At 39.1% G+C, this 25919-nt stretch overlaps 1 protein-coding gene across 2 annotated transcripts in view; it reads left to right on the forward strand.

Moving 5' to 3' along the window:
* LOC147169244 (voltage-dependent T-type calcium channel subunit alpha-1H-like) overlaps positions 1 to 25919 on the forward strand; it is a 73581-nt gene that overhangs the window by 12946 nt on the left and 34716 nt on the right. For both annotated transcript variants that reach the window (XM_086082440.1, XM_086082441.1), the window contains exons 3-10: positions 4890 to 4984; positions 6092 to 6225; positions 6535 to 6632; positions 9007 to 9166; positions 12485 to 12818; positions 14102 to 14194; positions 16217 to 16766; positions 22403 to 22779. In XM_086082440.1, the coding sequence (XP_085938566.1) occupies positions 4890 to 4984; positions 6092 to 6225; positions 6535 to 6632; positions 9007 to 9166; positions 12485 to 12818; positions 14102 to 14194; positions 16217 to 16766; positions 22403 to 22779 (1841 nt within the window). The remainder of the gene's footprint in view (positions 1 to 4889; positions 4985 to 6091; positions 6226 to 6534; positions 6633 to 9006; positions 9167 to 12484; positions 12819 to 14101; positions 14195 to 16216; positions 16767 to 22402; positions 22780 to 25919) is intronic.

The raw sequence follows: 25919 nt of genomic DNA on the forward strand, positions 1-25919 counted from the left end.
GGCCTGTCTTGTGTAGCTGGGTGTGAATATGTGCGTGCGCGCGACCCGGGTGGACTCTTAGTTCGTGTATTTTGTCGTGACACACACGCTGTAAGTACACGCTTTCAACTCCGGGATTTTTTTTTTTGTCACTAATTGAGGAATTTGACAAATGGATCTCTTCAGGGTGGCGTCTTGCTCATCAACCACACCAAGTTTGACCAGAATGTCAACCTTATAGACGAGTTACGAGTTGCTGTAAGATGATGTGAGCCCCCCCCCCCCCAAAAAAAACCCACATCGACTTCAGATTGAGACTCTTTTGAGCAAAAAGTTTGCCAAAGTACAACCCTTGGAATTCACCTCCTAAATGGTTGCTTCAAAGTAAAATGGCCGACTCGTTGACACGCTTTTGTCTTTCCTGTCATGGTTGTCGTGTCTGCCAGTTTTCACAGCAGTTGTTAAAACTGGTGTCCAGCATAGATTTTTGTCAAATTACTCGTCCTGTAGAATTTGCCTAAAATGGCTGTTTTTAAAATCACAATGGCCGACTTCCTGTTCACTTCTCAGTATGGTTGCTTGAGATTTTGTGTGTGCTGTTTATGATGACTATATCCAGTTAAATTTTGTGGCGACACTGTTATACTACACTGTAAAAAAATGATTTTGGAGAGAGGTTTATAATCCACAAAAATCTACGTGATTACTTTAGATTTGAGATTTTTTTAGCCACACCCCCGATATATTATAAAATGTCTGCTTCAAAACAAAATGTCTATTTTCCTGTTAACTTCCTTGCATGGTTCCTTTTTTTAGTCCTGTCATAGACATAGTCCACTGAACTTGATGTCGCTAAATTTTTGTCCAAGTTCGAACCTTGGGACGACACGGCTTTTTGAGACTTTTTTTTTTTGTGTGCGTCCTGTTATGATAAACATATTTTATTTCATATGATTGACTTTTCTGCCAAATTTTGTATCCGTTGGTGAACCCGGCTCCATTTTGTCCGGAGGCCGCTACTGATTGAATACATACATTTTTTCCCGCAATATTGAGCCCCACCAAATAACGATGAATTAATCACAAGAATGATAACAAACACCAACAAATCCTTCCAAGAGACCCTTCGCACTCTGAAGTGCACGGCTTCCGATTGTGTGCGTGAATGTGTGTGCGTGTGCGTGTGTGTGTGTGTGTTTACATGCATCCGTTGCGTCGTTGCCCAGACGAAGCCGATTGTGAAACTCACAAGTCAGTTCCCACGGTGAGAGATGGGGGGTTCCCATGGCAACCTGAGCACAGGGATGACACTGGATTACCCTCTCTCTCTCTCTCTCTCTCTTTTGCACTGTGTCTCTCTGGCTCGCTCGCTCGCTGTGTCTCAAGGGTGATAAAGGATTGTGCTCTCATTAATTTTTTCCGCCCTCTTGAGAGAAAAGTGTCCACAAAGCCGACCGTGTGTGTGTGCGTGTGTGTGTGTGTGTGTGTGTGTGTGTGCGTGTGTGTGGACAATCCAGGCTGTTATGCATGCGTCCTTGCACATTCTTGTCTTCCATTCGACACTATTTTCACTCTTTTATTTGTTACCCTCTGTTGGTTTCTTCTTCTTCTTCTGTTTATCACACTTTCGGAGTCGAACTCTGTCTTCAAGTGTGACAGATTGACTTCAAATGCCCCTCGCTCGCTCGCTCGCCCCCCCCCACCCCCCCACCAAACACCCGCGTGCGTTTGATGCCGGGGCTGCTTTGGTAGGCGTGAATATTAAAACGTGTCAAAATGTCTCGTTCACGAGTCGCGAGGCTGGAAACCGAGCAGGGAGGCGTGTCTGTCATGATTGTCATGAACAATTGTTTTTTTGGGTATAGAAATTCGACCCCCGTTATTTGGCATATGGACCAGTCCGGGGGGAATTTTGAAAACCCTCAAAATTATTTTTTTTAAAAACGCTGCTAAATATTCAATATACGTTTCCCATGAAAATGAGGGGGAAATGATGCCAATTCATAACGGCAGAAAAGTTTTAAAGGAATCCCGAGGTAAAGGTATGTCCCCGTAGCGTTCCTAAAGGGGACGATCAAAAGTCTTTAGGAACGCTACAGGGACTTACCTTGCTTTCTTTATAGACGTTTCGCGTTGCTCGGCAGAGAGCCAGCCGCCATTCTGCGTCGCTACGCGCGGAATGCGTTGCGACGTAAATAACAATGGCGGTGTACGTCCAAATAAAGTTTCTACAAAATGGATTCGACTTGAAATGATTTTGGAAAAATTCATCTCATAATTATGTTAGTAACGACCAAATAAATAATATAGAGCAAACGTGTCAATACAGTCAGGGTACCTTTTAAGGCCCATTGGAATTTTCATGAAATTTGGTAGATGTGTTTATCATGAATAGACCCACCAAAAAGTCTCAAGAAGCCCTGCCCAAAATGACACAAACGGTCTTCCATTTTGGTTGGAATCAACCATTTTAGGCTCCTTTTTACGGGTCCAGAAAAAGCAAACTCATCCTCTAATTTTGTCTGACTGATAGCAAATTTCAATCACGTAAACGAGACAGGTTGGCGACACTAAATTCAGTTTTGAAATTGTATTTTCGGCACAGCACACCACAAAAACGCTAAACTCAGATGACTCCAATTTCATTCCAACTCTGTCTCGAGACAATCCTCCGATAAATATGACCACATCGGTCGTTTTGAAAAGGTGCCAAATTACGACCAAGTGTTACGTGTTTTTGTTTAGCGACCTCTGTCGGCCATGTTGAATAGTGCAAAAAAAAAAAATCCAAGAGCTGGACTCGAATTTGGCCCGTCTGGTCGGGAGACGAGGGTTTATCTGACGGAGCTATTGGGCCAGGAACTGTTGTACTGTTGACTACATGTTTAACACACGTTTTAACTCATTCACTGCCATTGACGGCTATAGACGTCAAAAATTAATTTGAAATATTTATATTAGTTTAACATTTTTTTCCACTTTTGTTAACAAGAGTATGAAAACCTAGAAAAAAAATATTGTACATTTAGAACAGATTTAAAATGTGTGATTAATCGTGAGTTAACTATTGATGTCATGCGATTAATTACAATAAAAAAACAATTATTGCCTGACGCCCCTAATTTTTAATAATATTTTCTTAAAAAAAAAAAAGATTATTAAAAAGGATTTCATACTTTTGTTAACAAAAGTGAAAACAAAATAGTTAAACTAATAGAAATAGTTACAATTATTTTTGGACGTTTATAGGCGTCAATGGCAGTGAATGAGTTAAAAGCTTCAATTCCGAAAAGTTCCTTTTCTTGTTCTTGGCTTGATGGACATGGCTTACCCTTTGACCGTCGCGTTCTCATGGAGTGGTTGGGGGAGGGGTGGGGGCGGGGGGGGCGGGCTTAATTGGCATGGATATGGATTGGCGACCAATCAAAGACAAAAAACTGATGAAGTGAGCAGGGAAGCTTAATGAATGCAGATGCTTGGGAAGCAGGTCAGGACGGGTCACGGAACGCTTTGAGGAGTGTGAATAATAATGTGAATAATCATTTGCTTCAAGTCGTTGAAAGTGATCGGCAGCCTGCTGCAGCTCTGCCAAAACGCAAGAGTCGGGATGTTTGCGGATTCGACAGCAAATTCAGCAGACCTCATTACCTCCACCAAGGAATTTTGTTTTGCAAAAAAGGACTTGGTTGACTGAGGACTGATTTCCATAAAACTTTCATCTTGAGTTTCCCTTTACCTTTGTTAACGGTGCCAATAATTTTTTCATCAACATTTGCATGAATTTTGTTGGCAAGATTCAAGTTTAGGCAGGCGTAGCATAACTTGCAAAAAAATAAAATAAAAAGTAGCTTAGTTTATTTTCAATTATTTTTATTTTTATTTTGTGAATCATGATTCTTGATTACAATATTATTTCTTATATGTAAAATTTATGCAATTTTAATTTTAATTGAAGGGGTAAAATGGTGGTGCTGATTCTTTTTTAAATGTAGAAGATTTAATTTGATATCATATATTAATTATGTAACAAAAATATATATTTTATATCTTTTTATCCAATTTAAATTTAAGAGGGGTATTATGACACTAATTATTTTTTTTATTGTTTTATACAATTTAAATTTCAACTTTGTGTTTTAATAAAAAAAAGTAATTTGAGGTCATTATGGAAGTTAATAATAAAAGTACTAAAAATAGATTAAAAAATTCTGCTTCTGGGCTATAAATCACTGAAAGGTTTGGCTTCTCAAATACATTAAAAGCGTTCATACTCGGTGCTGACTTCACTTCTGTTGAAAACGCATTCAATTAGCATGCAGCACAACAGCTAAATGCTGCTTCAGCATGTTTGCTTTGAACTTTTTGCCTCCACGAATTTATCTGAGTCTGCAGACTTCAGAGCACTACTGGGTTTATAATCAATGAGCATTTCCTTAAATCCATCTTAAAAGTTGTACTTTTTACACATATTGATGAATTTTTTCCATTTTATTCCAAATATTTTATAGTTATTCATCTCAATGCAATACAATTGAGAGAAAAATGCTTGCTGTAAGTAAGTCTTTTGATGTTTTGCTGTCATCGCTGTATATTTCAATACATTTGACAGAAATTTACGACACAATTGACGTTTCATTGATTGTATTGAGCAACTCGAACCTTCCCTCCATCGCAGCTAAGACCAATTTCCTGTTCAATGCTCATCGTTATTCTTCATCAGTGTCCGCTGTTATTTGCGATCGGGCACAAAAGGGACAGACGGGCGTCATCAATATGTTGTTGTTTTTCCTCATTGTTGTGAATCGATATTGTTCCTGTTTTTTTTTTCTAATTGCCGTGGTCAACGCGGTTATTGTTTCCCTTCATTGTCCTGATCAATATTGCAATTGTGACCCTTGACCTTACCGCCACCTGGTTTGAGCGCGTCAGCATCTTGGCCATCCTGCTCAACTGCGTGACTCTGGGAATGTTTCAGCCCTGCGATGACACACACTTCCTGTTGCAGGTAACACGCACGCACACACGCACACACGCACACACACGCGCGCGAGCCAATTCATTTTGGTAAGCATGTCCATCAGGAGTCGACCCACAAAAAAAGTCTCAAGAAGCCAAGCCCTAAAAGAAGTAGGAACTCTGTCATTGTGGTTTGAACAGGCAGTTTTGCTTTGTTTGTCCTTGTAAGATTGAAATTTTTTTAAGAATTCATAGCGAGTTCCACTTGGCAATATCAAATTTGGTATCAGCATGTCTATCATGAGTAGACCCACAAAAAAAACTCAAGAAACCGTTCCTAAAAAGCCATTTTGATTTGAAATGGCAATTTTAGGTTCATTTTGTAAGTTTCCAAATTAGAGATTATACGATATCGATTATTAATAGTCAAGGATGCCGATAACCGATATTTAGAGCCGATATTCATTGTCACTGAAAGGGAAAATATTGATATCCAAATTTTGAATAAAATACAAGCTCCAGCTCTTATTTTGGGGGGAATTTTATAGCATATGTTTATTGAACAACCTTTTAGGGTTTGTAAAATATTGGAGTTAAAAAAAAAATAATCTTAGTCAATAGACATCTTTGTTTTAAAAATCTAACAAAAAATTCCAGGATCTTCCAGGGGCAGTTTTGGGCATGTTTTCAAAAGTAAAAAAAAAAACTTAAACAGTTTTCTTCAGTAAATAAAGTATTCGAAAATTTCCAAATATCTGAAGTAGTAAAATTAAAGGTGCAGAGAGTTCCAAGGGTTATCAGAATTTCTGAAAATTAAAAAAGAAATACATTTGAATCAGTTCTCATATGGTTCTTCAAAATGGCCGCTTCGGATAGTCATCAAAATGCTGAATATCGGCCCGGCCGATAATCGGTCCGGCCGATAATCGGTCAATCCCTAGACAAAATGGTATTTCCTTTATGCAGATGAAGCATGGCAGCAACATTTGATGACCGGCCAAACACTAAAACTCTTAACGACTAATTATGTTTTGCTGTGAGACTTTTTTTTTTTTTTTGATTATCAAAGGTCAGTAAAAGTTTGAGCTTCCTCCTCTTAATCAATTGACACTAATCCTATCCACGCGCGTGCTTTTTTTCGTGCGCGCGCGTGCAGGCGCTGGACGACGGCATCTTTGTCTTTTTCGCCGGGGAGATGCTGGTCAAGATGGTGGCCCTGGGGATCGTCGGCCATAACGGTTACCTCGGAGACACGTGGAACCGACTGGACTTCTTCATTGTCATCGTGGGGTGAGTTTTTGACACTCGTGTGTGCGCGCGTGCCGACACGTGCGCTGCTGACATTAAATATGAGCCAAAAGTGTGCGTGTGCGTGCGCGTGTCGACACTTGTTTAATGCCAGTGAAATGTCAAGCGTGTGTGTGTGTGTGTGTGTGTGACAGATTTGCAGAATGGCAATGGGAACCACAGAGTCCCGCGAGGCCTTCGTGGTTCCCAGTTAAAAAAAAAGGCATTGTCGGGTTCCGGAGACAGGACGGCGCGTTCTGTTCCATTCCCGGTGGACAAAACGGGTCAGTGCTCTCGTTCTCTCCCTCGCAGGATGCTGGAGTACTCGCTGGACGGACATAACGTCAGCCTGTCGGCAATTCGCACCGTGCGCGTCCTGCGGCCGCTCAGGGCCATCAACAGGGTTCCCAGTGAGTGCTTGAGTTTTTCAGTTTGCATCCCATGAATTCATTTATTTATTTATTTATTTTAGTGCTGTCAAACAATTCATTTTTTTAAATCAGATTAATCACATCTTAGAATTTTTGATAATCATGATTAATCACTTAAAAAGGCTTTTTATTGTTTTGTTTTGTTTGTACCTGTTATGTGTTCATTCTTTCTACATTTAATGTTATTAGGACATCTTCAACATTTTTTGAACCACTGTACATTCCCATCATCCTCTTTTTCTAATCAATTCAATCATTCACTCACAGCCATTTTCACTGAAGCGACCCCCTTCGCTCCCGGCTGGTTTGCTGGATTTTGGACAGATTTTGCAAGGGCCCACAGAATATTCTTTTCTATTGCTATAAAAACATGGAATCTACCAAATTCTTCTTTCATTAGGAAAAAAAAAGTATATATGGATCTGTTTCCGTTTCGCAGCAATTAGCATTAGGATATAGCGAAGTTTCATCATTATTCACAAATCTGTTTAGAACTGTGGGCAAATGAGATTATTTGCAACATGGCCCTGGTTGATCTCTTATACTCTGCTGCCACCTGCTGGCCGTTTTTTTTTTGTAATACAGTGTTCCCTCGTTTTCCACTGGGGTTAGGTTCCAAAAAATACCCACAGTATATGAAATCTGCGAAGTAGTAAGCTTTATGTTTAAAACGTATTATAAATGTTTTAAAGCTCTAAAACCCTTCACCACGCAGTTTATACACTTTTCTCATCGAGGCATTTACATTTTCTCACATTTCTCTCTTGTTTAAACATTCTCAATGTTCAAACCTTCATAATTTTTTATAAAATTGGTACATTACTGTAAAATGAATGCATGCAAAATTGCACAAAAAAATCCGCGAGACTGCGAAGTGAACCGCATTATAGCGAGGGAACGCTCCATCTTCAGGTCAGGCTGCATCAAAGCCTTCTGTATGCTATAGCATTAAAAAAAACATTAAAAAAAATGTATAAATAGTAAATACGTCTTTGGGACCATGGCAATATTTAAAATAGAACGTATTTATACGTTTTTGGGAGCAAACGAGTCAATTATTTGCATAATTTAAACAAAACAAAAAAAGACCCCAATATTGTGACATGAACAAATATTCTGAATGTCATATGCAAACATTTATTAAATGTTTTATTTTAATGCATGTAGTTATGTTAGTTATGTATGTAACCTGTGTTACTTTAAACATAAACATCCGCGGTCAAAATTAATAGTGTGATTAATCTGTCTTTTTTTTTGGGAGGGGGGGGGGTTAATCTGTCTTAATACATGATTAATGCAATATTTTTTTGTGATTAATCAATGAGTTAACGCTTTAACTTTGACAGCATTTATTTATTTATTTATTTAATCATTTATTATTTCAGGGTGCTTTCACTGAGACGCATTTTGTGGGCTCGCCCCGAGAATCTTGGCCAAATAAAATACGCCAAGCTGCAAAACGGCCTCCTAATCATTTATTCAAAGGGAAATGTAATATTTATGGTCCCTGTTGCAATTAGCAGCGTTGTCCGTGAAGGCTGGAAATCCGTCGCTATTTATTCGTTAGCTGCGGAAATAACCTCAGGATGGCAGGAAAGCGGCAACAAACTAATTAGCCACAGCAAAGGCAAAAGATGTCTTTAAATTATTATTATCATTATTAGGGAAATATTCCCCAAACATTCCAGGATGGAATTTTAGAACGGGAATTTGGCGGCATGGTTGCTTAACACAGTAAGTAGGCCAGCCGACATTGAGTTGCCTTGTGTGTGAGGTGTTATATAAATAAAGTTTTGCCTTGCCTTGCTTCAAGATGTTTGTCATGTTGAAACTTGCTACAAAACTGACACTAAAACGAAAAGTAAATGTGCGTTAGAACGTCAAAATGTTGAACCAGGCCGCAGCAACTCGTCCAATGAAAGCCGGCTAGCTAAATGCTAACGAAACAACATACCTCGTGCGCGCGCTAGTAGCAGCTACATACAAGAATTCGCTTATTTAATATAGCCTACCATCGCTAGTTAGAAAGAACTGTACGGTAATCCCTGACAGGCGATTTGAATTCAACACTCAAAACACTTTATTGAACAAACAGTAAGAAAATACAGAAAAAAAACGAGCGCCTTCTTAGCTGCCCCGATGCCGTCAGTTGAGCAGCTAACGTTTTAGCTAATTAACAGCTAGCCAACTATACATACTCGTTCGCTCACTTCCATGCCACTCAACAGACCAGGCCCACCTTTTATTGGCACGCACGCATTCAACATCACAGATAGTGCAGTGTAGCACGTGAGGGCAAATCTGCGGGAATTTTTTTTTTTTCAGTTTGCCGTTTTGTGTGCGTGTTTGTCAGGCATGCGCATCCTGGTGACACTCCTGCTGGACACGCTTCCCATGCTGGGCAACGTGTTGGCGCTGTGCTTCTTCGTCTTCTTCATCTTCGGCATCGTGGGCGTGCAGCTTTGGGCGGGGCTCCTGAGGAACCGCTGCTTCATGGGGGAGGACGTCAAGATGTGAGTTACCGCGGCAACCGCGACCAATCCACACCAGCCCCGTCAATTCACGTCCGCGCGTCCGTATCGTCGTCTGTAATCGATAAAGCGTTGAAGTGTCTCCCTCGGGGCGCGCGCCCCCCTGATTAGACGTCGCGCTAATCACCAATCAAGAGTATTGGCTGGCAAAGTGATTGGTTTTGTGATTGGGCTTCGTTTTATGGTTGTTGTTTTTGATCGTTTTTAACAAATGACTTGGGTCGACCACTAAGATGTATTTGGGAGAAATATTTTTAGGTTCACTTGTATTAATTTAGCTTTCCTTTTACTTTTTCATAAAATTGAACGTATTAAAATGTAATAATAAAAAAAAGGAATTATTCTTTGAGAGAAAAAGGAAAAAAGTTTTTTTGCTGCAATCTTGAACAAATAAAAAAATTATTTTGTAAATCCTTTTCATAATATATTATACTGTATTCTTGTAACGTTACGCTTTTATTCTCATGAGTTATTTTCTTATTCAAAAGAAAATCTTTTTTTCTTCGATAATACTGTGACTTTTTCGTTTGAAAAACTTTTTAACAAAGTCATAATATTATGGCTTTATTCTTGTAATATTTGGAGAAAAATGTCTTCCGAAACAGAAAAATTGTAATATCGTAAATTGGACTTTGAAACATTGTGACTTTTTTCACGCAACTTTTGTTGTTCGGAAATAAGCAAACATTATTTTCTTATAATATTACAACTTTATTCCCTCTGCCCGACTTGATCTGTTGTTTAATTTTGTTAGATAGTTATCAGCGTCACACCCACATTTATTTATTTATTTTTTATTTTTTTGGGGGTCACAATAACGGCGCACAACAAGGAACTGATTTTCACTTTTTACTTTTACTACCGATTAAAAAAATTTTTTGTAAAAGTTGTTGACTAGTGTAATCTTGATTGCAAATTTTCCCGCTATATGACAATTGGGATTTAATATGCAATTACTTTTTAAAATTTCAGATCTGTAAAAAAAAAAAATATACATACACGTATTTTTAGGAGGATTTTTCACAATGAAATTGCGGATTTAGGAATTCTCAGTTATTTCATTTTGTTAATTAGTCGTCAGGACTTAACACACAAAATCGTAAAAATTGTATTCACGTAATTGAGCCACTTTTCTCCTCGGAATTTTGTGACTTTTTTCCCTCCTCTACGATGCGGAAAAACGACTACAAAGGCAAAGATTGCGGCTGCGTCGAGAGAGTTAACATCATTCAGCGGACTCGTTGGTCTGCAATTCACTTCATCGACGATTGATCCGATTCTCGCTGCGGCCGAATGACTTTTCAACGCCTCTCCTTCATTAATGATTGATTCCTCATCTTTTCCACACGTTCGTCTCCCCTTTTTGTCCGGAAACACAAAGAGCATAAAAGTCATCTATCACGGGGGGGGGGGGGGAAGCGGCCATTTATTTGCTGTCTTGGCTTCTTCTCGTTACACAACTGCGCCATTAATCCCGCTAACAAGTGTCGTTGATGTGGAGTGCGTCTCACTGTGCGGTTGCCATTGTTGTTTCGCTTAAATTGTCTATTTTTAATCCGGCCCGCACGGGGGAATACTGCTGACTGCGAACATCCATCTCGGAATAGCGCGGCGAGAACGTGCAATTTCATAAATCTTCTTTTTTTTTTAAAGAATATGTACTCAGCATCTCCTTTGTTTAAATGCACTTGCACAAGCTAAAGAGGGACGATATATTTAACGCTGTATAAAAAAAAAAAAAAAAGGGGGGATTGGTGTCGTACCGTCGGTGTCGAACCGGTATGATCTTATTTTTAGGTGTCGGGTTCTCTGATAGCAGCCACGATACTGAAAGAAAAAAAATCGGACATTGAGTAAGTCGTGCTCAGCAATAGTTGGCACTTTTTTTCATGTCATTCATTTCAATCATTTATTTCCTTCATTTGTAAAAGAAAGAAAAGACAATAAAAAACAATATTCTTCATCGTTGAATGAAAAGGAGCAGAAAGAAGACAAGTTTGATTGTGATTTGCCCCGTTTCTCCCCCAGAGTTAATTTACGAGGTAAAATAATTAAAAAAAAACAACATAAACAGCAACAGCAAAGTAAAATAAATAACATAATAATAATAATAATAATAATAATAAATAAATAATAAATAAATAATAAATAAATAATAAATAAATAATAAATAAATAATAAATAAATAATAAATAAATAATAAATAAATAAAATATACTGCTTTACTGCGTCAGTTTGACTCATTAGCAAATCATCATTTGCATCAGAAAAACAAAACAAAACAAAAAAGTTACCAGTATATAGAACTACCTACAAAAAAAAAAAAAAAATAATGACGTTGCATTGCAGAAATGTGCCGCAATGACAACTGAAAGCTATTTCTATTATTTTGGCTACGTCAGCTTGAAAATGGCTAATTTTACGTGAAAAAAAAAGTCATAACTTTTATAAGCCTACAATTGTGGGTTTTTAAAAAAATATTTTTTGTTTTTGTGATATTTAACCATTTATTTTCTGTGGTTTATGTACAAGAAGAAAAAAGGTCTAATTTTCCAAGTATGACTGCTTTCTTTTTTCGTGTATTATTGCAACTTTTTTCTTTCTACGCATAATTCTGCTTGCATTGAGACCACGTAGGGCAGAAATGCGAGGTTATGTTTTCAACTGTATTTATTCATTTTTTAAACTTTTTTTTTTTTATTAGTCAGGATTTCAGACCCAAAAATATTTAAGTGCGGATAGAGCAATTTATTGTCCTTTTTTTTGTTGCCATTATGGACTGCTTACGAAGGCACCAAATGGAGCAGATCCATTATTTCATCTTGTTTGTTCATCATCAATATTACTCGCTAGTTGTTGTGCTCGCAACTCAAGATTGTCTTAAAAAACGTTGTAAATCTGGTCACTCGTACGTCGAGGCAGTGCTGTATTTCGTTTTGTTAGGTTTTTTGTTGATTTTGTGAATTTCGCATTTTTTAAATGATTTTCTCAATAAAATAGCTTTTCGGGGCAAGTGCGACAGTGCCCCACCAGATCCGTCGTTGCATTCGTTTATCAACGCGAGTTGTCGCTCGTCATCATTTTAGGCTTTTCACAGTAAAAGGGCAGAAGAAGAAAGCGATTTTCCGCTTTTTGACGTGACGGTCTGGTTGCCAACACCGCTGCAGCTGTTATGTCATTTTGTTTTCTCGTTAGACATTTTCTTTCTTTCTTCTTCAATGACACCCAAAAAAAAAATCTTTGCCCTATTTTCACATTTCACGTTCGGTCATCGTTTTTTACGACCAACTTGTATTCCAGGAGGTACAACATCTCCTTCCTGAGCGTTTACTACCGCCCGGGCGGCACGGAGGACCACCCGTTCATCTGCTCGGCAGAGCGAGACAACGGCATGCTGCGCTGCGCCGACGTGCCGCGGCGCCGCGTGGCCGGGACGTCCTGCTTCCTGGCGGCCGAAGACGCCCGACTCGAAAGGGCGGCGCCGGCGCCGGCGGTAACGGGAGGAGGAGGGCACGGGGCGTCGTGCGTCAACTGGTACCAGTACTACAACGAGTGTCGCGCCGGCGAGTTGAACCCGCACAAGGGAGCCATCAACTTTGATAACATTGGTTATGCGTGGATTGCCATTTTTCAGGTGATTATTGGATATGAGTATACATTTGATAAATATAGATTTTAATGTTAACAGCAAAACTTGATATTGTATTCATTATTCATAATTCTAAACTAACTTGAATGTGTAATTGATACTGTCAAAAAAGAATTGTGATGTCTAATTTTTTATTTTTTTATTTATAGCTGCTAAATGTAACAATTTGCCCAAAAATATCTTTATAATAGCTTTTTTTTTTTTTGGAACATTTATGAAACATCTTCTAATTCTTCACAATTTAAGCCTTTGGCCAATCATTTTCAGACTGGATTCGGGTTCGAATTTCCCGCCTTTTGTCGGATGTGACTTCATGTGCGATTCGGGAGCGTTCCGTTAAATTTTTCGGCCACAGGTGGCAGTAGCGATTTGAAATGTCAATTTTCTGCATTCAGCAGCTTTAAACTTAAAATACTTTATTACTTTTTAAAACTTTTTTTTTTTTATCTGTGGCAATTTTTTAGCGATTGTTAGTTAATTGTTCATTTTTGGTTTGTTCACTATTAAGTACTGTACACAGATTGAATTTATTATTATTTTAAATATCTTTACTATGTTGTAAATTGGCGGCACGGTGGCTGACTGGTTAGCACGACCGCCTCCCAGTGCAAAGGTTGTGAGATCAAGTCCGGGCTTCGACCTTCCTGGGTGGAGTTTGCATGTTCTCCCCGTGCTTGCGTGGGTTTTCTCCGGGTACTCCGGTTTCCTCCCACATTCCAAAAACATGCATGGCAGGTGAATTGGACACTCCAAAATTGTCCATAGGTGCGATTGTGAGTATGGTTGTTCGTCTCTGTGTGCCCTGCGATTGGCTGGCAACCAGTTCAGGGTGTACCCCCGCCTACTGCCCGAAGCCAGCTGGGATAGGCTCCAGCAACCCCCGCGACCCTTGTAAGGACAAGCGGTACAGAAAATGGATGGATGGATGGATGTTGTAAATTGCAAAATATAATTCATGGGTTACTTGGAATAGTCATTTATTTATTAATTTAGCCAGTTAAAAATGATTTTAGTTTTTAATTTTGCAACCTTTCCCTCTCAAAATATTGAGGCGTTATTACGGCAATACAATGGTTACATTTCAATATATGGTCATTTTACTTCACAATGTTTTAATTTTCAGGCATAAAATGTTTTTCTTTGTCCTTCAGGAACATTGACATTCCAAATGGAGCTGGGACACTACTGACATTTGTGTGTGTGTGCGTGCGTGCGTGCGTGCGTGCGTGCGTGCGTGCGTGTGCGTGTGTGTGCGTGTGCTCTGCCAGGTAATTACTCTGGAAGGCTGGGTGGACATCATGTATTACGTAATGGATGCCCACTCCTTCTACAACTTCATCTACTTCATCTTCCTTATTATAGTAAGGACACACACACACACACACACACACACACACACACACACACACACACACACACACACACACACACACACACACACACACACACACACACACACATTCTATCTGCAGATACTTGAGACATGAAGTATCTGACAAGCTTACCGTGTCGCAGGGTCTACTTTATGCGGCGTAAGCTCATTGCCGCCGCCGCCGCCGCCGCCGCCGCCGCCGCCGCCGCCGCTTGTCAAATCGGACAAAAGAGGCTTAGTAACACGGAACGTGCTTTGATGTCTTTCACGAAACCTTGCAGGTCTGCCACGCAGGGAGAAAAAAAAGAAGCAGACAAAAGATACGAGGATTTCAATTTTTGTAATTAATTTTGTACTTTTGGTTGTTACAGTCTGCTCAAGTGGAGCAGTGACCCACCACGACCACCAAGTATTACTAACATTTTTTATTATTTTATTCATTCAGCACGCATGTCTTTTACTTCAATCGTTAAAACTCGAGTTGATTATTATTATTATTATTATTATTTTGAGGAGGCCGTTCAGAAAAAAAAACCTTAAACACACTGCACATTCCATACACAGCAAAATCGCCAGTGTTAGATTTAACACTGAGAGTGTTAAATCTAACACTAGAAAAAGTGTTTCTATGTGTCCACACCAATGTGTGTAAATATGACACTTTTTTTTTCCCACTAAACCAGTGTTACTCCAACCCTGTTATAGTGTGAAAAAATCGACTGGTAAACACTGAGTAGTGTTGAAAGTACTCTACACGAGCGTCAGTGTTAAAAAATTTAACTCAAACTACACTTGACTCGCTTCATTTAGCGTTTTTTTTTCTCTTTGAAAAGCCCTCACGGCATCATGGGAAACAAACTGGGGATTCAGTATCTTGCTCAAGGATACTTTGACATAGTCACACTGACCTGGGATCGAACCCAACTCAGGGTCAGGAGACGACCACTCTACCACTGAGCCACGCCGCCCTAACGTCAACAACTGGATGTGTCGCTGTTGAAATGTCGACAGTGCGCTGGGAAATTGGAAATGAGGGTGTGGTCAATTTAACACTCAAGGTCGTGCTATTCAGGTTGCAAGGGAAATTTACTCTTGACAGTGTAACTTTTTATCCTAACAGTGTTAAAATAACACTGGTTACTGCATATTAGAGCAAACACGGGAAATAAGTGTTAATCTTATCCGTCGTTTTTAAATTTAGTCTCAGTTTTAGTTGATTATAAATCTAGCATTTTTGTCTTTATTTTAGTTTGTTTTTTTCAAATTTTATTCGTCTAGTTTTAGTCAAGAAAAACTGTTAACTTTTTAGTCAGGACAATTATTTAACCCCTGTATTATTTTTTTTGTCAGCAGATAATGTTAAACATTTCGGTTCTAAAAGTATTCGACATAACATTTTCTCTTATTTTTTTGATGAAAAATAACTTCACTCACAATGACATGATATCAACAAGTGGCTACCGTGTTACGAGCTAGTAAGTTAGCCAGCATTAGTTAGCAGTTGGATTAACGTTATTGTTGGGCTGTTATAGCCGTTGGATTAATGGTACGTTAAAACTCTGATTGAATTGATTGAATTGTTTTTTTGCTTTTTTTACCTTTCGCCGTGAATCCACTTCCTGTCTGTCTCACGTCTTTGTGCACGTTGCACTCGGGGTGTGTCACATGACAGTGTCACATGACAGATTAGCGGAGGCCAGATTTGACAAAATCATAACATTTTTGGCTCATTTTTGTTCATGAACTAAAAAGTCCATCAATTTTGGTCCAGTTTTTAATTAAGTAAAGTACAATTTTCGTCAACGAAAATGTATACTGATTTAGTCGCAGTTGTTGTTTATTAATGAGGGTTTTAGTCTAGTCTTGTCTAGTTTTAGTTCGGTGAAAAATGTGCGTTGCCGAAAATATTTTTGTTTTCGTTTTTGTTGACACAATTAACAGGAAAATTAACACTGGCCGATTTGCCGATTTGTACTTTGATGTTTGACGATTGCCCGTTTGTCCCTCCCAGGTGGGCTCCTTTTTCATGATCAACCTGTGCCTGGTGGTCATCGCCACCCAGTTCTCGGAGACCAAGCAGCGCGAGCACGCCCTGATGAAGTCGGAGCAGCGCGCGCGCCAACTCCACCAGTCGGCGTCCACTCTGGCCAGCGACAGCCAGCCGGGCAGCTGCTACGAGGAGATCATCCGCTACCTGGCGCACTTGGGCCGCAAGGCGGGCCGTCGCCTGTCCCGACTGGTCGCCCGGGGCGCCGCCGGCCTGCGCTGCGCCTACGCCATACGGCGGCGGCGGGACCGAGGCGTCGCCGAGATGAACGGGCTGGCGCACCGGCATTCCGGTCACGTTGCCGGCGACCTGTCGCATCTTCATCAGATGTATCATCAGCGACATCCGCCGCCGCCGCCGCCGCCGCTGCCGGTAGCGGAACGTCGGCTGAGTAACGGAGGATTTAATTACCCCGTCATATCGCCACTCCTCACTCACTTGGATGCAAAGAATGCGTATCACAAGAGAGCGGTCGCCATGGAGACCGTCAACAGGCTGCCGCAGCTCGAACACGGTGAGGCGAGTTTGTGAATTAGTTGGCTAACGTATTTTACTATAACTCGCATTTTTTTGGGGGGGGGGGGGTTACTTGAATAGTTTGTTTGGAAGCTAACTTTTTCGTTACTGTCTACTTGCATTGGGCCCAAGTGGGGCAGTGACCCACCAGATGCCTCCAATAGAGATCCTGACGTCACGTGACTTTCTCTGAACGGCAGGAAAGTATTGGCGCAGCATTAATGGCTTACAATGGCGCGGAGTTTGAAAACTTTCCACCCAAGAGCATTTGACAGTCACTTAATGATGAAAAGGAAATGATATACATGCGCGAGGCGGACATGTTGGATTGCCGATGAAGTGTCAGGAGGTTTTTTTTTTTCTTCCAACTTTGGCGATGCTGCTAATGTGGAAATGTGAGTGCTTTTCAAATCTGATCATACAATCTGAATTTATTTCCCCTTTATTTGTGGTCAAAATGCCATCGAAGTTGGCAGCTTCACGCAAGTCTTGGCAGTGTTATTTAGGTACGTTAGCAACTTCAACATTTATGCCGTAAAAAGTCTTCTTTATGGTGTTGGTCGGTTATTAAATTCAACTGTCTTATTATCTATTAAACCGTAGCAGCACAAATGAACGAAACGGATTATTCCCCCCCCATATTTTGCGTGTGCGTGTTAGCATCTGCTGATTTAGCCACCATGTACAAAGTGCAACATTAGCTTCGCATTGGTTCCTCTTTTGGTAGCCTGGAGCATGTTGGATCCTTTTTTTTTTGGTCCGCAACAGCTGTCAATCGTTGTTAAAGTGAGGCATTCGCCATTGACTCAAAGTGGCAGACGCGTTTTCTGTGCCAGCAAAATGGTTGCGCTAACGGCCATTTTGGAAGGTCAGGATCTCTATGGGAAAACATTAGTTATGTTTTTCAACATTTCTTAGTCCATTTTAGGTGTAAATCCAGGTAAAATGTGCTACTTTGGATTTGGGCTGAACTGTTTGCTGTTACAGTCTGCTTGCATTGGGGCCTGCTGGGCCAGTGTTTTTTGATGGACATCTGTTGATTCATTTTGTTACAGTGCATTGAGAAAGACGATGCACTTCACTTTTGGTGAGCCGGTGGCTTATGTCAGGCCTTGCCACAACGTATGCCCCCCCTCCCCCCCCCCCCCCCCCCCACACACACAGCAAAAACACAAGGGTTGATTAATTTTGATGTATTTTTTTTAATGACATCTTCAAGTAGAATATGCAACTTTAGTGCCTTATGCTACAATGGTCACTAATTAACAACACTTGAAAGAGGCCATAGAAATCATCCTGGCGTATCCTAGTAATAAAGTAACAGCAAAGTACTCACCGTTAAAATGATTGCTGTTTTACTGCGACCTCCATTAACTATTATAGTAAATAAAAGATGAGCTTGTGTCCAATATGGAAGACGATATCAAATGAGCATACGCTACATTGTCACTCATCCTAATTGGTTTAAAGCTAAGTAGCAGGGGGAGCAAACAGTGCACTACAGGATCTGAGGAGGGACATAATCCTATTGGTGGTGTTATTGTTGCACGCAGTCGTCTTGGTGACACAAAGCGGATTTTACTTTTGGGCTCATTGACTCAAGTGGATACTGGAACAAAAGATGATACTGTACACAACGGTATAAGCCACGAAAGTCTGATTGGTGGAGTTACTTTTAATGTAAAACAATGCTAATTCTTGTTCGGCTTACTGTTTTTGTTAAAAGTGCATTGTGCAATTTAAAAAGGTAATAATTAAAGCTTTTTTGTTTTTTTACGTAATGTTTGCGCCACCAATGCCCAGATGAGTACGAAGAGCCCTGACTGTTTTACTCTGACTGCACCTATTGGCTTTTATCTTCCCTTTATAGCAGCGTGTGCGGACCCTCACACTCCACACTTTCTTTCGGGAGGGGCGGAGTTTTTCTTACTTTAAGATCGTACTCTCGCACGCGCACCATAAACGAGCCTGACACAGATGCTGCAGTTGCGCTTTGGGCCAGAGGTGGCAGTCGCGAGTAAAAAAAAAAGTGACAAACTGCACAAAGATCCTTTAATGTCAAAGAACGTTTAGTAGTTGTTGAACCAATCGTACGGCAATTTACAGTAAACCTGGTGTAAGTGTTTTCGTAAAAACATCAATTTATTATCACCAGTCAACAATTTGTACATGATTTTGTAAAAAAACAACTCAGTCCTTACTAACTCCTGAGTATGTGTATTTCAACATAAAAAATAATTTTGCTTCTTCAGTGAACTTAGCTTACGTTTTTCGTAAGCATCACAATTTGCATCTTATTTTTTATTTTTTAATGAAAATTATTTAGGGTCTTTGAGGACCCTAACATTGTTTTTTTTTTATTGGGCCATCATCAAAGACAATTTTGTACCCAATGAATCATGTATTATTTTTTTTTTAAAAGGACAGTTATATAGTGAACATCAAAGACAAGTTAGTCCTCTACAGCGTTGCATACATTTTTCCACTTCAAAATAATCAACAAACCCCAACGTATGTGCTTCCAATAACATCAACGATAATTTTGTCCCCACTGACTCATGAGTACGTGTTGTCATAAACAAAGACTTTTTGTTTTTGACGAACTTTGTACAGACAAGTCTTCAATGAACCTAAACTGTGTGGTTTTGAAATCATCAAAGACAATAATTTTGTAAAAACCACTTCGTCTTTACTAACTCTTGAGTATGCATATGTCAACATCAAAAACAATTTAGCTTCTTCAGTGAACTTAGCTTACTTTTCGTAAACATCACAATTTGCATCTTCAGTGAAATCTAGCATTTCTATTTTTGGACTTAAAATAAATAAAAATAAAATAATTTAGGGTCTTTGAGGACCCTAAACGTTTTTTTTTTTGCCAACATCAAAAATAATTTCTGTTTCTGTTTTCTATTCTATTTATAAAAAAAAAAGGACAGCTTATATATAGTTATATAGTGAACATATTGTGTGCATTTTCATCAACATCAAAGCCAAGTTAATCCTCAATCAACCTTGCATACGTTCAATGAACCCTAACGTATGCGCTTGCAATAACATCTAAGACAATTTCGTCTCCACTGACTCGTGTCTGTGTTGTCATAAACAAAAACAACTTTTTTGTCTTTGGTGAACTTTGTACAGCCAATTAAGTCTTCAATGAACCTCAACTGTGTTGTTTTGAAATCATCAAAGACAACGTCGACTACAATAAACCCGGCATTGAATTTGTGTTTTCAAACGCATCAAAGTCAATTTAGAGAGTCATCAGTGAAAGTAGCGTACGGTGTTTTGGCAAAACACAATTTATCATCTTCAATGAACCAAACGCACCGCATTTGTTTTTCATAAACATCAAAGACAATTTGGAGTTATCAGTGAAGCCAGCGTAAGCGTAGCATTTCTTGAGATTGACGCCCTCGGGCGGGAAGTTTGCACCTCATGCGGGGGCTTATGTACAGTTTACACATGACGGAGTGACTTGATTGGATTCAGCGCGTCGCCGCACTTCAGGGAAAACGCCAGCCGGCGGTCACGACGCCAAAGTCGGCGGCGAGAGGAGCGCTCGCGCTGGATGACTCGTCGATTTTTATGTCACAGCAGCGTTTTCCTTCTCTTTTTCTCCCCTCGAGCTGCTCGCTAATGATTGCGCTCGAATAGAAGCCCACCCCCCCCCACTTGCGCGAAGAATCCCAACAGCAGCTTCCACGTTATTGACTTTTGTTGTTGTTGTTGTTGTTGTTGTGCACGACACGAGAGATCAGAAGAAGCTCCGCTAGCACTCACAAAAAGAAAGAAATAATGGCAAATACCAGGTTCCAGTGGAACGGCTAATTAGCATACATATTTTGGAATCAGTCTTTAGTCACCGTACTGCAATTTAGACAGCAGACAATTTAAAATGTTTTGACAACCTGGCTTTTTTGTTTTTGGGGAACATCAAATTCAATTCAGAAACTTTATTGAGCCGAGCGTATATTTTCGAAGCTTATGTGATTTTGTAAAGTTTTCAATGAGCTAAACACAATTTGGAGTCTTCGGAGAAGCTAGCACACGTTTCGAAGGACACTTTGAGCCTTCAATGACCTTAGCGTACACGTTTTCAGAAACATTTTGTACTAGCATCGAAATCAGACCAGACAATTTAGATTGCGCATATTTGTAAACATCAAAGACATTTGAGAGTTTTAGAGCTAACCTAACAATTTATAGCGTTCAATAACCTCAATGTCTATTTTAATAAACATATGCAGTATAACTTCCTCCATCGCAGGTTTACTGGTTTGTGGTCCCACTATTTGCCTTTCTTTTATTTGGGGAGTAATTCCACTGTTGACCACAAGACGGTGGCACACTGTTGTTTTACAGTGAAATTTGAAAGAAGAAGAGTGAAATCAGGAAGCAGGCTGATGTATTCAAGATCAGCCCAGTTAATGGTGAAGGCTATTTGGTAAATACCTTGTAATCCTGCTTTTTACGCTTACAGAAAGCTGTATGTTCGCTCTATGATGTAAATCGCATGATTATTGATGTATTTTATGATATGGTAAGTTTGTAAATTTGGAAAAATGGGATTTACTTACTGTAAACATTAAAAGGGTGACGCTGACACTACAATATTTTTGTCTTATCAATTGGTCTTGCTCCCTCTCAATATATTACGTTTTTAAATGTATGGATAATATGTTAAAAGTGTGTTTAAAGAACCTTAAGGCAAAGTCAACCCCCAAATTTTCTTTGCAATGATGTGTTATATGTGCACCCCCCCACACTAGTCTACACAAGGTTATTTTAGAAAAAACAAAAATTCAAAAAAATATTTTAACAAAATAAAATAAAAACAAAATCTTAAAAAAAAAAAATGAAAAACTAACTAAAACTATAATCATAGCAAAACTGTCCTTCGTTTTAATCTTTGGTAATTAATTTAATCCACGAGCCTTTGGGGATAATTTTAAATGATTAAGTATATTTATTTCAATATAAACCGGAATAAGGATGTTTGAAAGCGTGTCACAGAAGTGACGTCATCGAGCAGCAGCCAATAGAACACGTTTTTATCCATTTCAGGTGGCGGCCATTTTGCGGCCACTTGACTCTCGACTGAAAATGACATTCCAGTTGCACAGGCAACAACCAATCATGGCTCAGCTTCAGAAAACAGGTGAGCCATGATTGGTTGTCATTTAAGTCAATCTAGCATGTTTTTGTGAAGACCATTTAAACTTGAAATGGTCTTCACAAAAACACAACGTACAGTTTTTGTGAAAATGAAGGACAATTTGTCGTCTTTAGTGAATCTCAGGTGTGTTTTCATAGACAATTTAGAGTTTTGATTGAGCCTGACATGCAGGTTCGTGTTTCGTAACCATATAGATATTTTTGAGTCTTCAATGGACTTACTTGTATGCGGTTTCAGACATATTTTTGTAAAAAAAAAAAAAAAACACATCAAAGGCAAGGACATGTTTTTTGTAAACAAACAATTTTGTCTTTCATGAAACTGATTGATGTATTTTGTAAACATGACATACATATTTTTAAAAAAAAAGCATCAAAGAGCTTGTTTTCGTAGACATCAAAGGCATCCATACTCGCCCGTACTGATTATCGTGCGTTTGTGTTTTTATGCAGGCGGTTGCGCGGCCCACCCTGCGCTCCCGTTGCCGGGCGAGGTCCCCGCGGAGTCGTCGGCGTGTCCGTACTGCAGCTACTACAACCAACTGTGCGACCCTCAAAATGAGGCGGCCGACGAGCATCATCATCATCAGCGAGGTCCCGTCGGCAGCCCCCCGCCGCCGCCACCGCCACCGCAGCCGCCTTGCAAAAGCCCGGGCCCCCGCCTGGCCGAGGGGCCCGCCGGCCGGCACCTCTGGCGGGCGTGCGCTCGATGCTGGGCTGAACTCAGGGCCAAACTGGAGCTCATTGTGGGCAGCAGATACTTCAACAGAGGCATCATGATTGCTATTCTCATCAACACGCTGTCCATGGGAATAGAATATCATGAACAGGTATGTGAGCGTGCACGTCGTGTATGGAGGACCAAAACTAAAAAAAAAAAAAAAAATTAAAAATGAGTAAATGAATGAAGAAGTGAATAAAAGTGAAAATAAAAACTGATGTAAAAATATACTAAAAAAATTTAATACAAAAATTTATATAAATGAAAATAAAAACAATATATATGAAAGTAAAATCATTGTGAAAATAAAAAACGAGATTATAAAATAAATATAAATGTGGAAATAAATAACAAAATTAAAAAACTATATATATATATAAATAAAATTATTATTATTTTTTTTTTAATAAAAAAAATAAATAAATAAAAATAAAATAAAATAAAAATAAAAATAAAAATAAAAATAAAAATAAAAAAATAAATAAAATTAAATAACAATCAATATATAAAAAACGCTGTGCTCTCACATTTATTTTTTTCATGCTGCAGACGCTCTGTCAGGACGAAATGTTATTCAAATGAGGGGGCGGTCCTAAATGTTTTAATTTTAATAATATTTTTTATCTGACAGTGTTTGCCGCATGAAATAAATAAATGTGAGAGCACAGCGTTTTTATTGATTGATTGATATTTAATTATATTTATATATTTAGTTTTGTATTTATTTCCACATTTATTTATTTATTTACAAATTTTGATCTTGTTTTTTAAACGTTTTTAAAAAATGTTTTTTTACTTTTATTTTTTTATATATAAAATATTTTATATTCTCCACATTTTTTTTGTCCAATTATATAATTTTTTTGTATTTAATCTTTGAATTATATTTTGTATATTAATTTTTGTTTTCACTTTTATTCATTTATTATTATTATTTTTTTTTTATTTGGTCAGTTTTGGTCCTCCATACCTGCGTGCATGTGTTGCGCAAAAAAAAAAAAACTCAGATGAAAAAAACCCGGTTAATCCTTTGATGCTATCTTCTAAGAATTTGTACAACATTTTAAAGGTGGTATTTTTGTTGCCAAGGCTACATTGCTAGCATAATTTATTCATGATGGATTATCGCTAAAAACAAACTGTTACCGGTTCAATGTTGTATTTTTTTGGAACGCACAATCAGCTAAAACGCAAGTTTAATAACTGCCAGTGAAACTCGTAGTCACCGATGCACGTGAGCAAATGATTGACGCACCCCCATCCCCCCCCCCCCGGCTCCTTGCAGTCTCTGATTGGCTCGATTCATTCACGCCGCTACGACGGCCAAAATGGACGCGTTAATGACGTGCATGCCGGATTGAATGAAACGCACACCGCAATCAACACTTGCCGCACGACTCGCATGAGCTCGGCATTGTGTGCGTGTGCGCGTGTGTGCAACTCATAAGACCTGAAGTGTTAATTAAAGTGTGACCCTTGGACAAGAGAGGGAGGGAGGGAGGGAGAGAGGGAGGGCGAGCGAGACAGTGAAAGTGCAGTCAGTGAAGGCTTCATGATTTGCTGAGGGAAGATTGCCTTTTTGGCCTATTTACTCAACTGTAAGACGCGTGCCGGAGTTTTCATCTCAGCAAAGCCTGCCAAAGAAATATACACCGCTTGGACTGTGTTATGAGAGTACGAGGATGAAAACGTTTTAAAGAAGGTTTCGGTGGTAATCGTTTGCCTAACGCGCTTTGCAAATATCAAAGACAATTATTATTAATAGTCTTCAGTTAACCGAGCAGCCCAAGTTTTTTTTCGTAAATAGTAAAGACAATTTCGCTTTTGAAGCGTGGCAGCTAAAAAGTGTGGATAAAAAAAAAGTATTTGTAATTAAGTGATTAATCAATAATTAATTGACAGCTCTAACCCCCCCCCCCCTGATTACTGTTTATTAACCAGTGATTGGTGTTTATTTCGTACTTCATATTCGTATAGTGATTACAAAAATTGATGTCGTACTATGTTACCAGTTCGGTAATTATTTTATTTAAGTAAAAACAGATGTTTGCAAATGTCGTATTTTGGTTAACAGAAGATAAACAATGAACAATTAACTGTTGCTATGCTGAAATCAGAGGATTTGCACAATAAAAAAAAAAAAAAACTGGCTGCACACGATTACTCGATTATTAAAATAGTAATCGATTACTTGTCGATTGATCAATTAATTTTGACGTCTCTGCTCCAATCATTTGGGTGCACGTGTCTTCCTAAACAACGCCAATTTTGAGAAATCGGTTTTTTTCAACGCGGCTTCCTGTTTTGACGAACCTCAGCGCTGTTGTGTGCTCTCCACGTTTCCTCATTTCAACACACGTGACCTCGCTGTCGATGTTCTGTTTAGTCTGGAACACCTCCGAGACGGCAGAGGATGTCTCCGGGGAACATCTGCAGCACTGCCAGATGTCACACACACACACACAAACACGTGCGCTCTGATAAATAAATGTCACCCCCGTTCCATGTGGCGTCTCCCTCCAACTTCGATATGGACTTTATGCTGTGCACAATTTAAACTCCCGTTTTATTGAGGTTAAAGTTAGAGTAAAAATGTAAAATGTATTTCTGTTGTACAAATTGAAATTATGCAAATGTCACTTTGTCCAGATAAAATTAATTGAATCCCAGCTCCCAGTTAGCTCCAATTAATTCCTCTGCTTAAATTCGCACCCGCATTCCTTGACATCCCCCAAATTTAACGTGCAACTAATGATCATTTTGAGTAGCATATTCCTTGTGTGCATCTGACTTCCTTTTGAAAAGCAATTGCTTTTCACAATTTCTGCCTAGCAACAACCTTGTAAAAACCATCTCACTGTTGCTGTGCCAATAAGCTGTTTTATTATGACGTATGCCCATTTATTCTGTAAAAAAAATAAATAAATACATTTAGCGCTACAAGTCTGTTTAGCAACAAGCGGTTGGCTAAAAATAATGAATTGCGCTTATGTCAAGTACTTGAGTTTATACAACCAATTCTGCCTAGCAACAAGTGATCTCTTCAAAAATGCATTTTGTTGAGGTGTTCCTGAAAAGCAATTGCCTTCCACAAATTCTGCCTAGCAACAACCTTGAAAAAAAACATCTCACTGTTGCTGTGCTGTTTTCTTATAAAGTATGCTCATTAATTCTGTAAAAAAAAATTTTTACTTAACTCTACTAGTCTGCCTAGCAACAAGTGATCTCTTCAAAAATGCATTTTGTTGA

Source organism: Leptonotus elevatus, chromosome 8 (genome assembly GCF_054856555.1).
Source record: "Leptonotus elevatus isolate MCC_2025b chromosome 8, RoL_Lele_1.0, whole genome shotgun sequence".
In the NCBI taxonomy this organism is placed as follows: domain Eukaryota; kingdom Metazoa; phylum Chordata; class Actinopteri; order Syngnathiformes; family Syngnathidae; genus Leptonotus; species Leptonotus elevatus.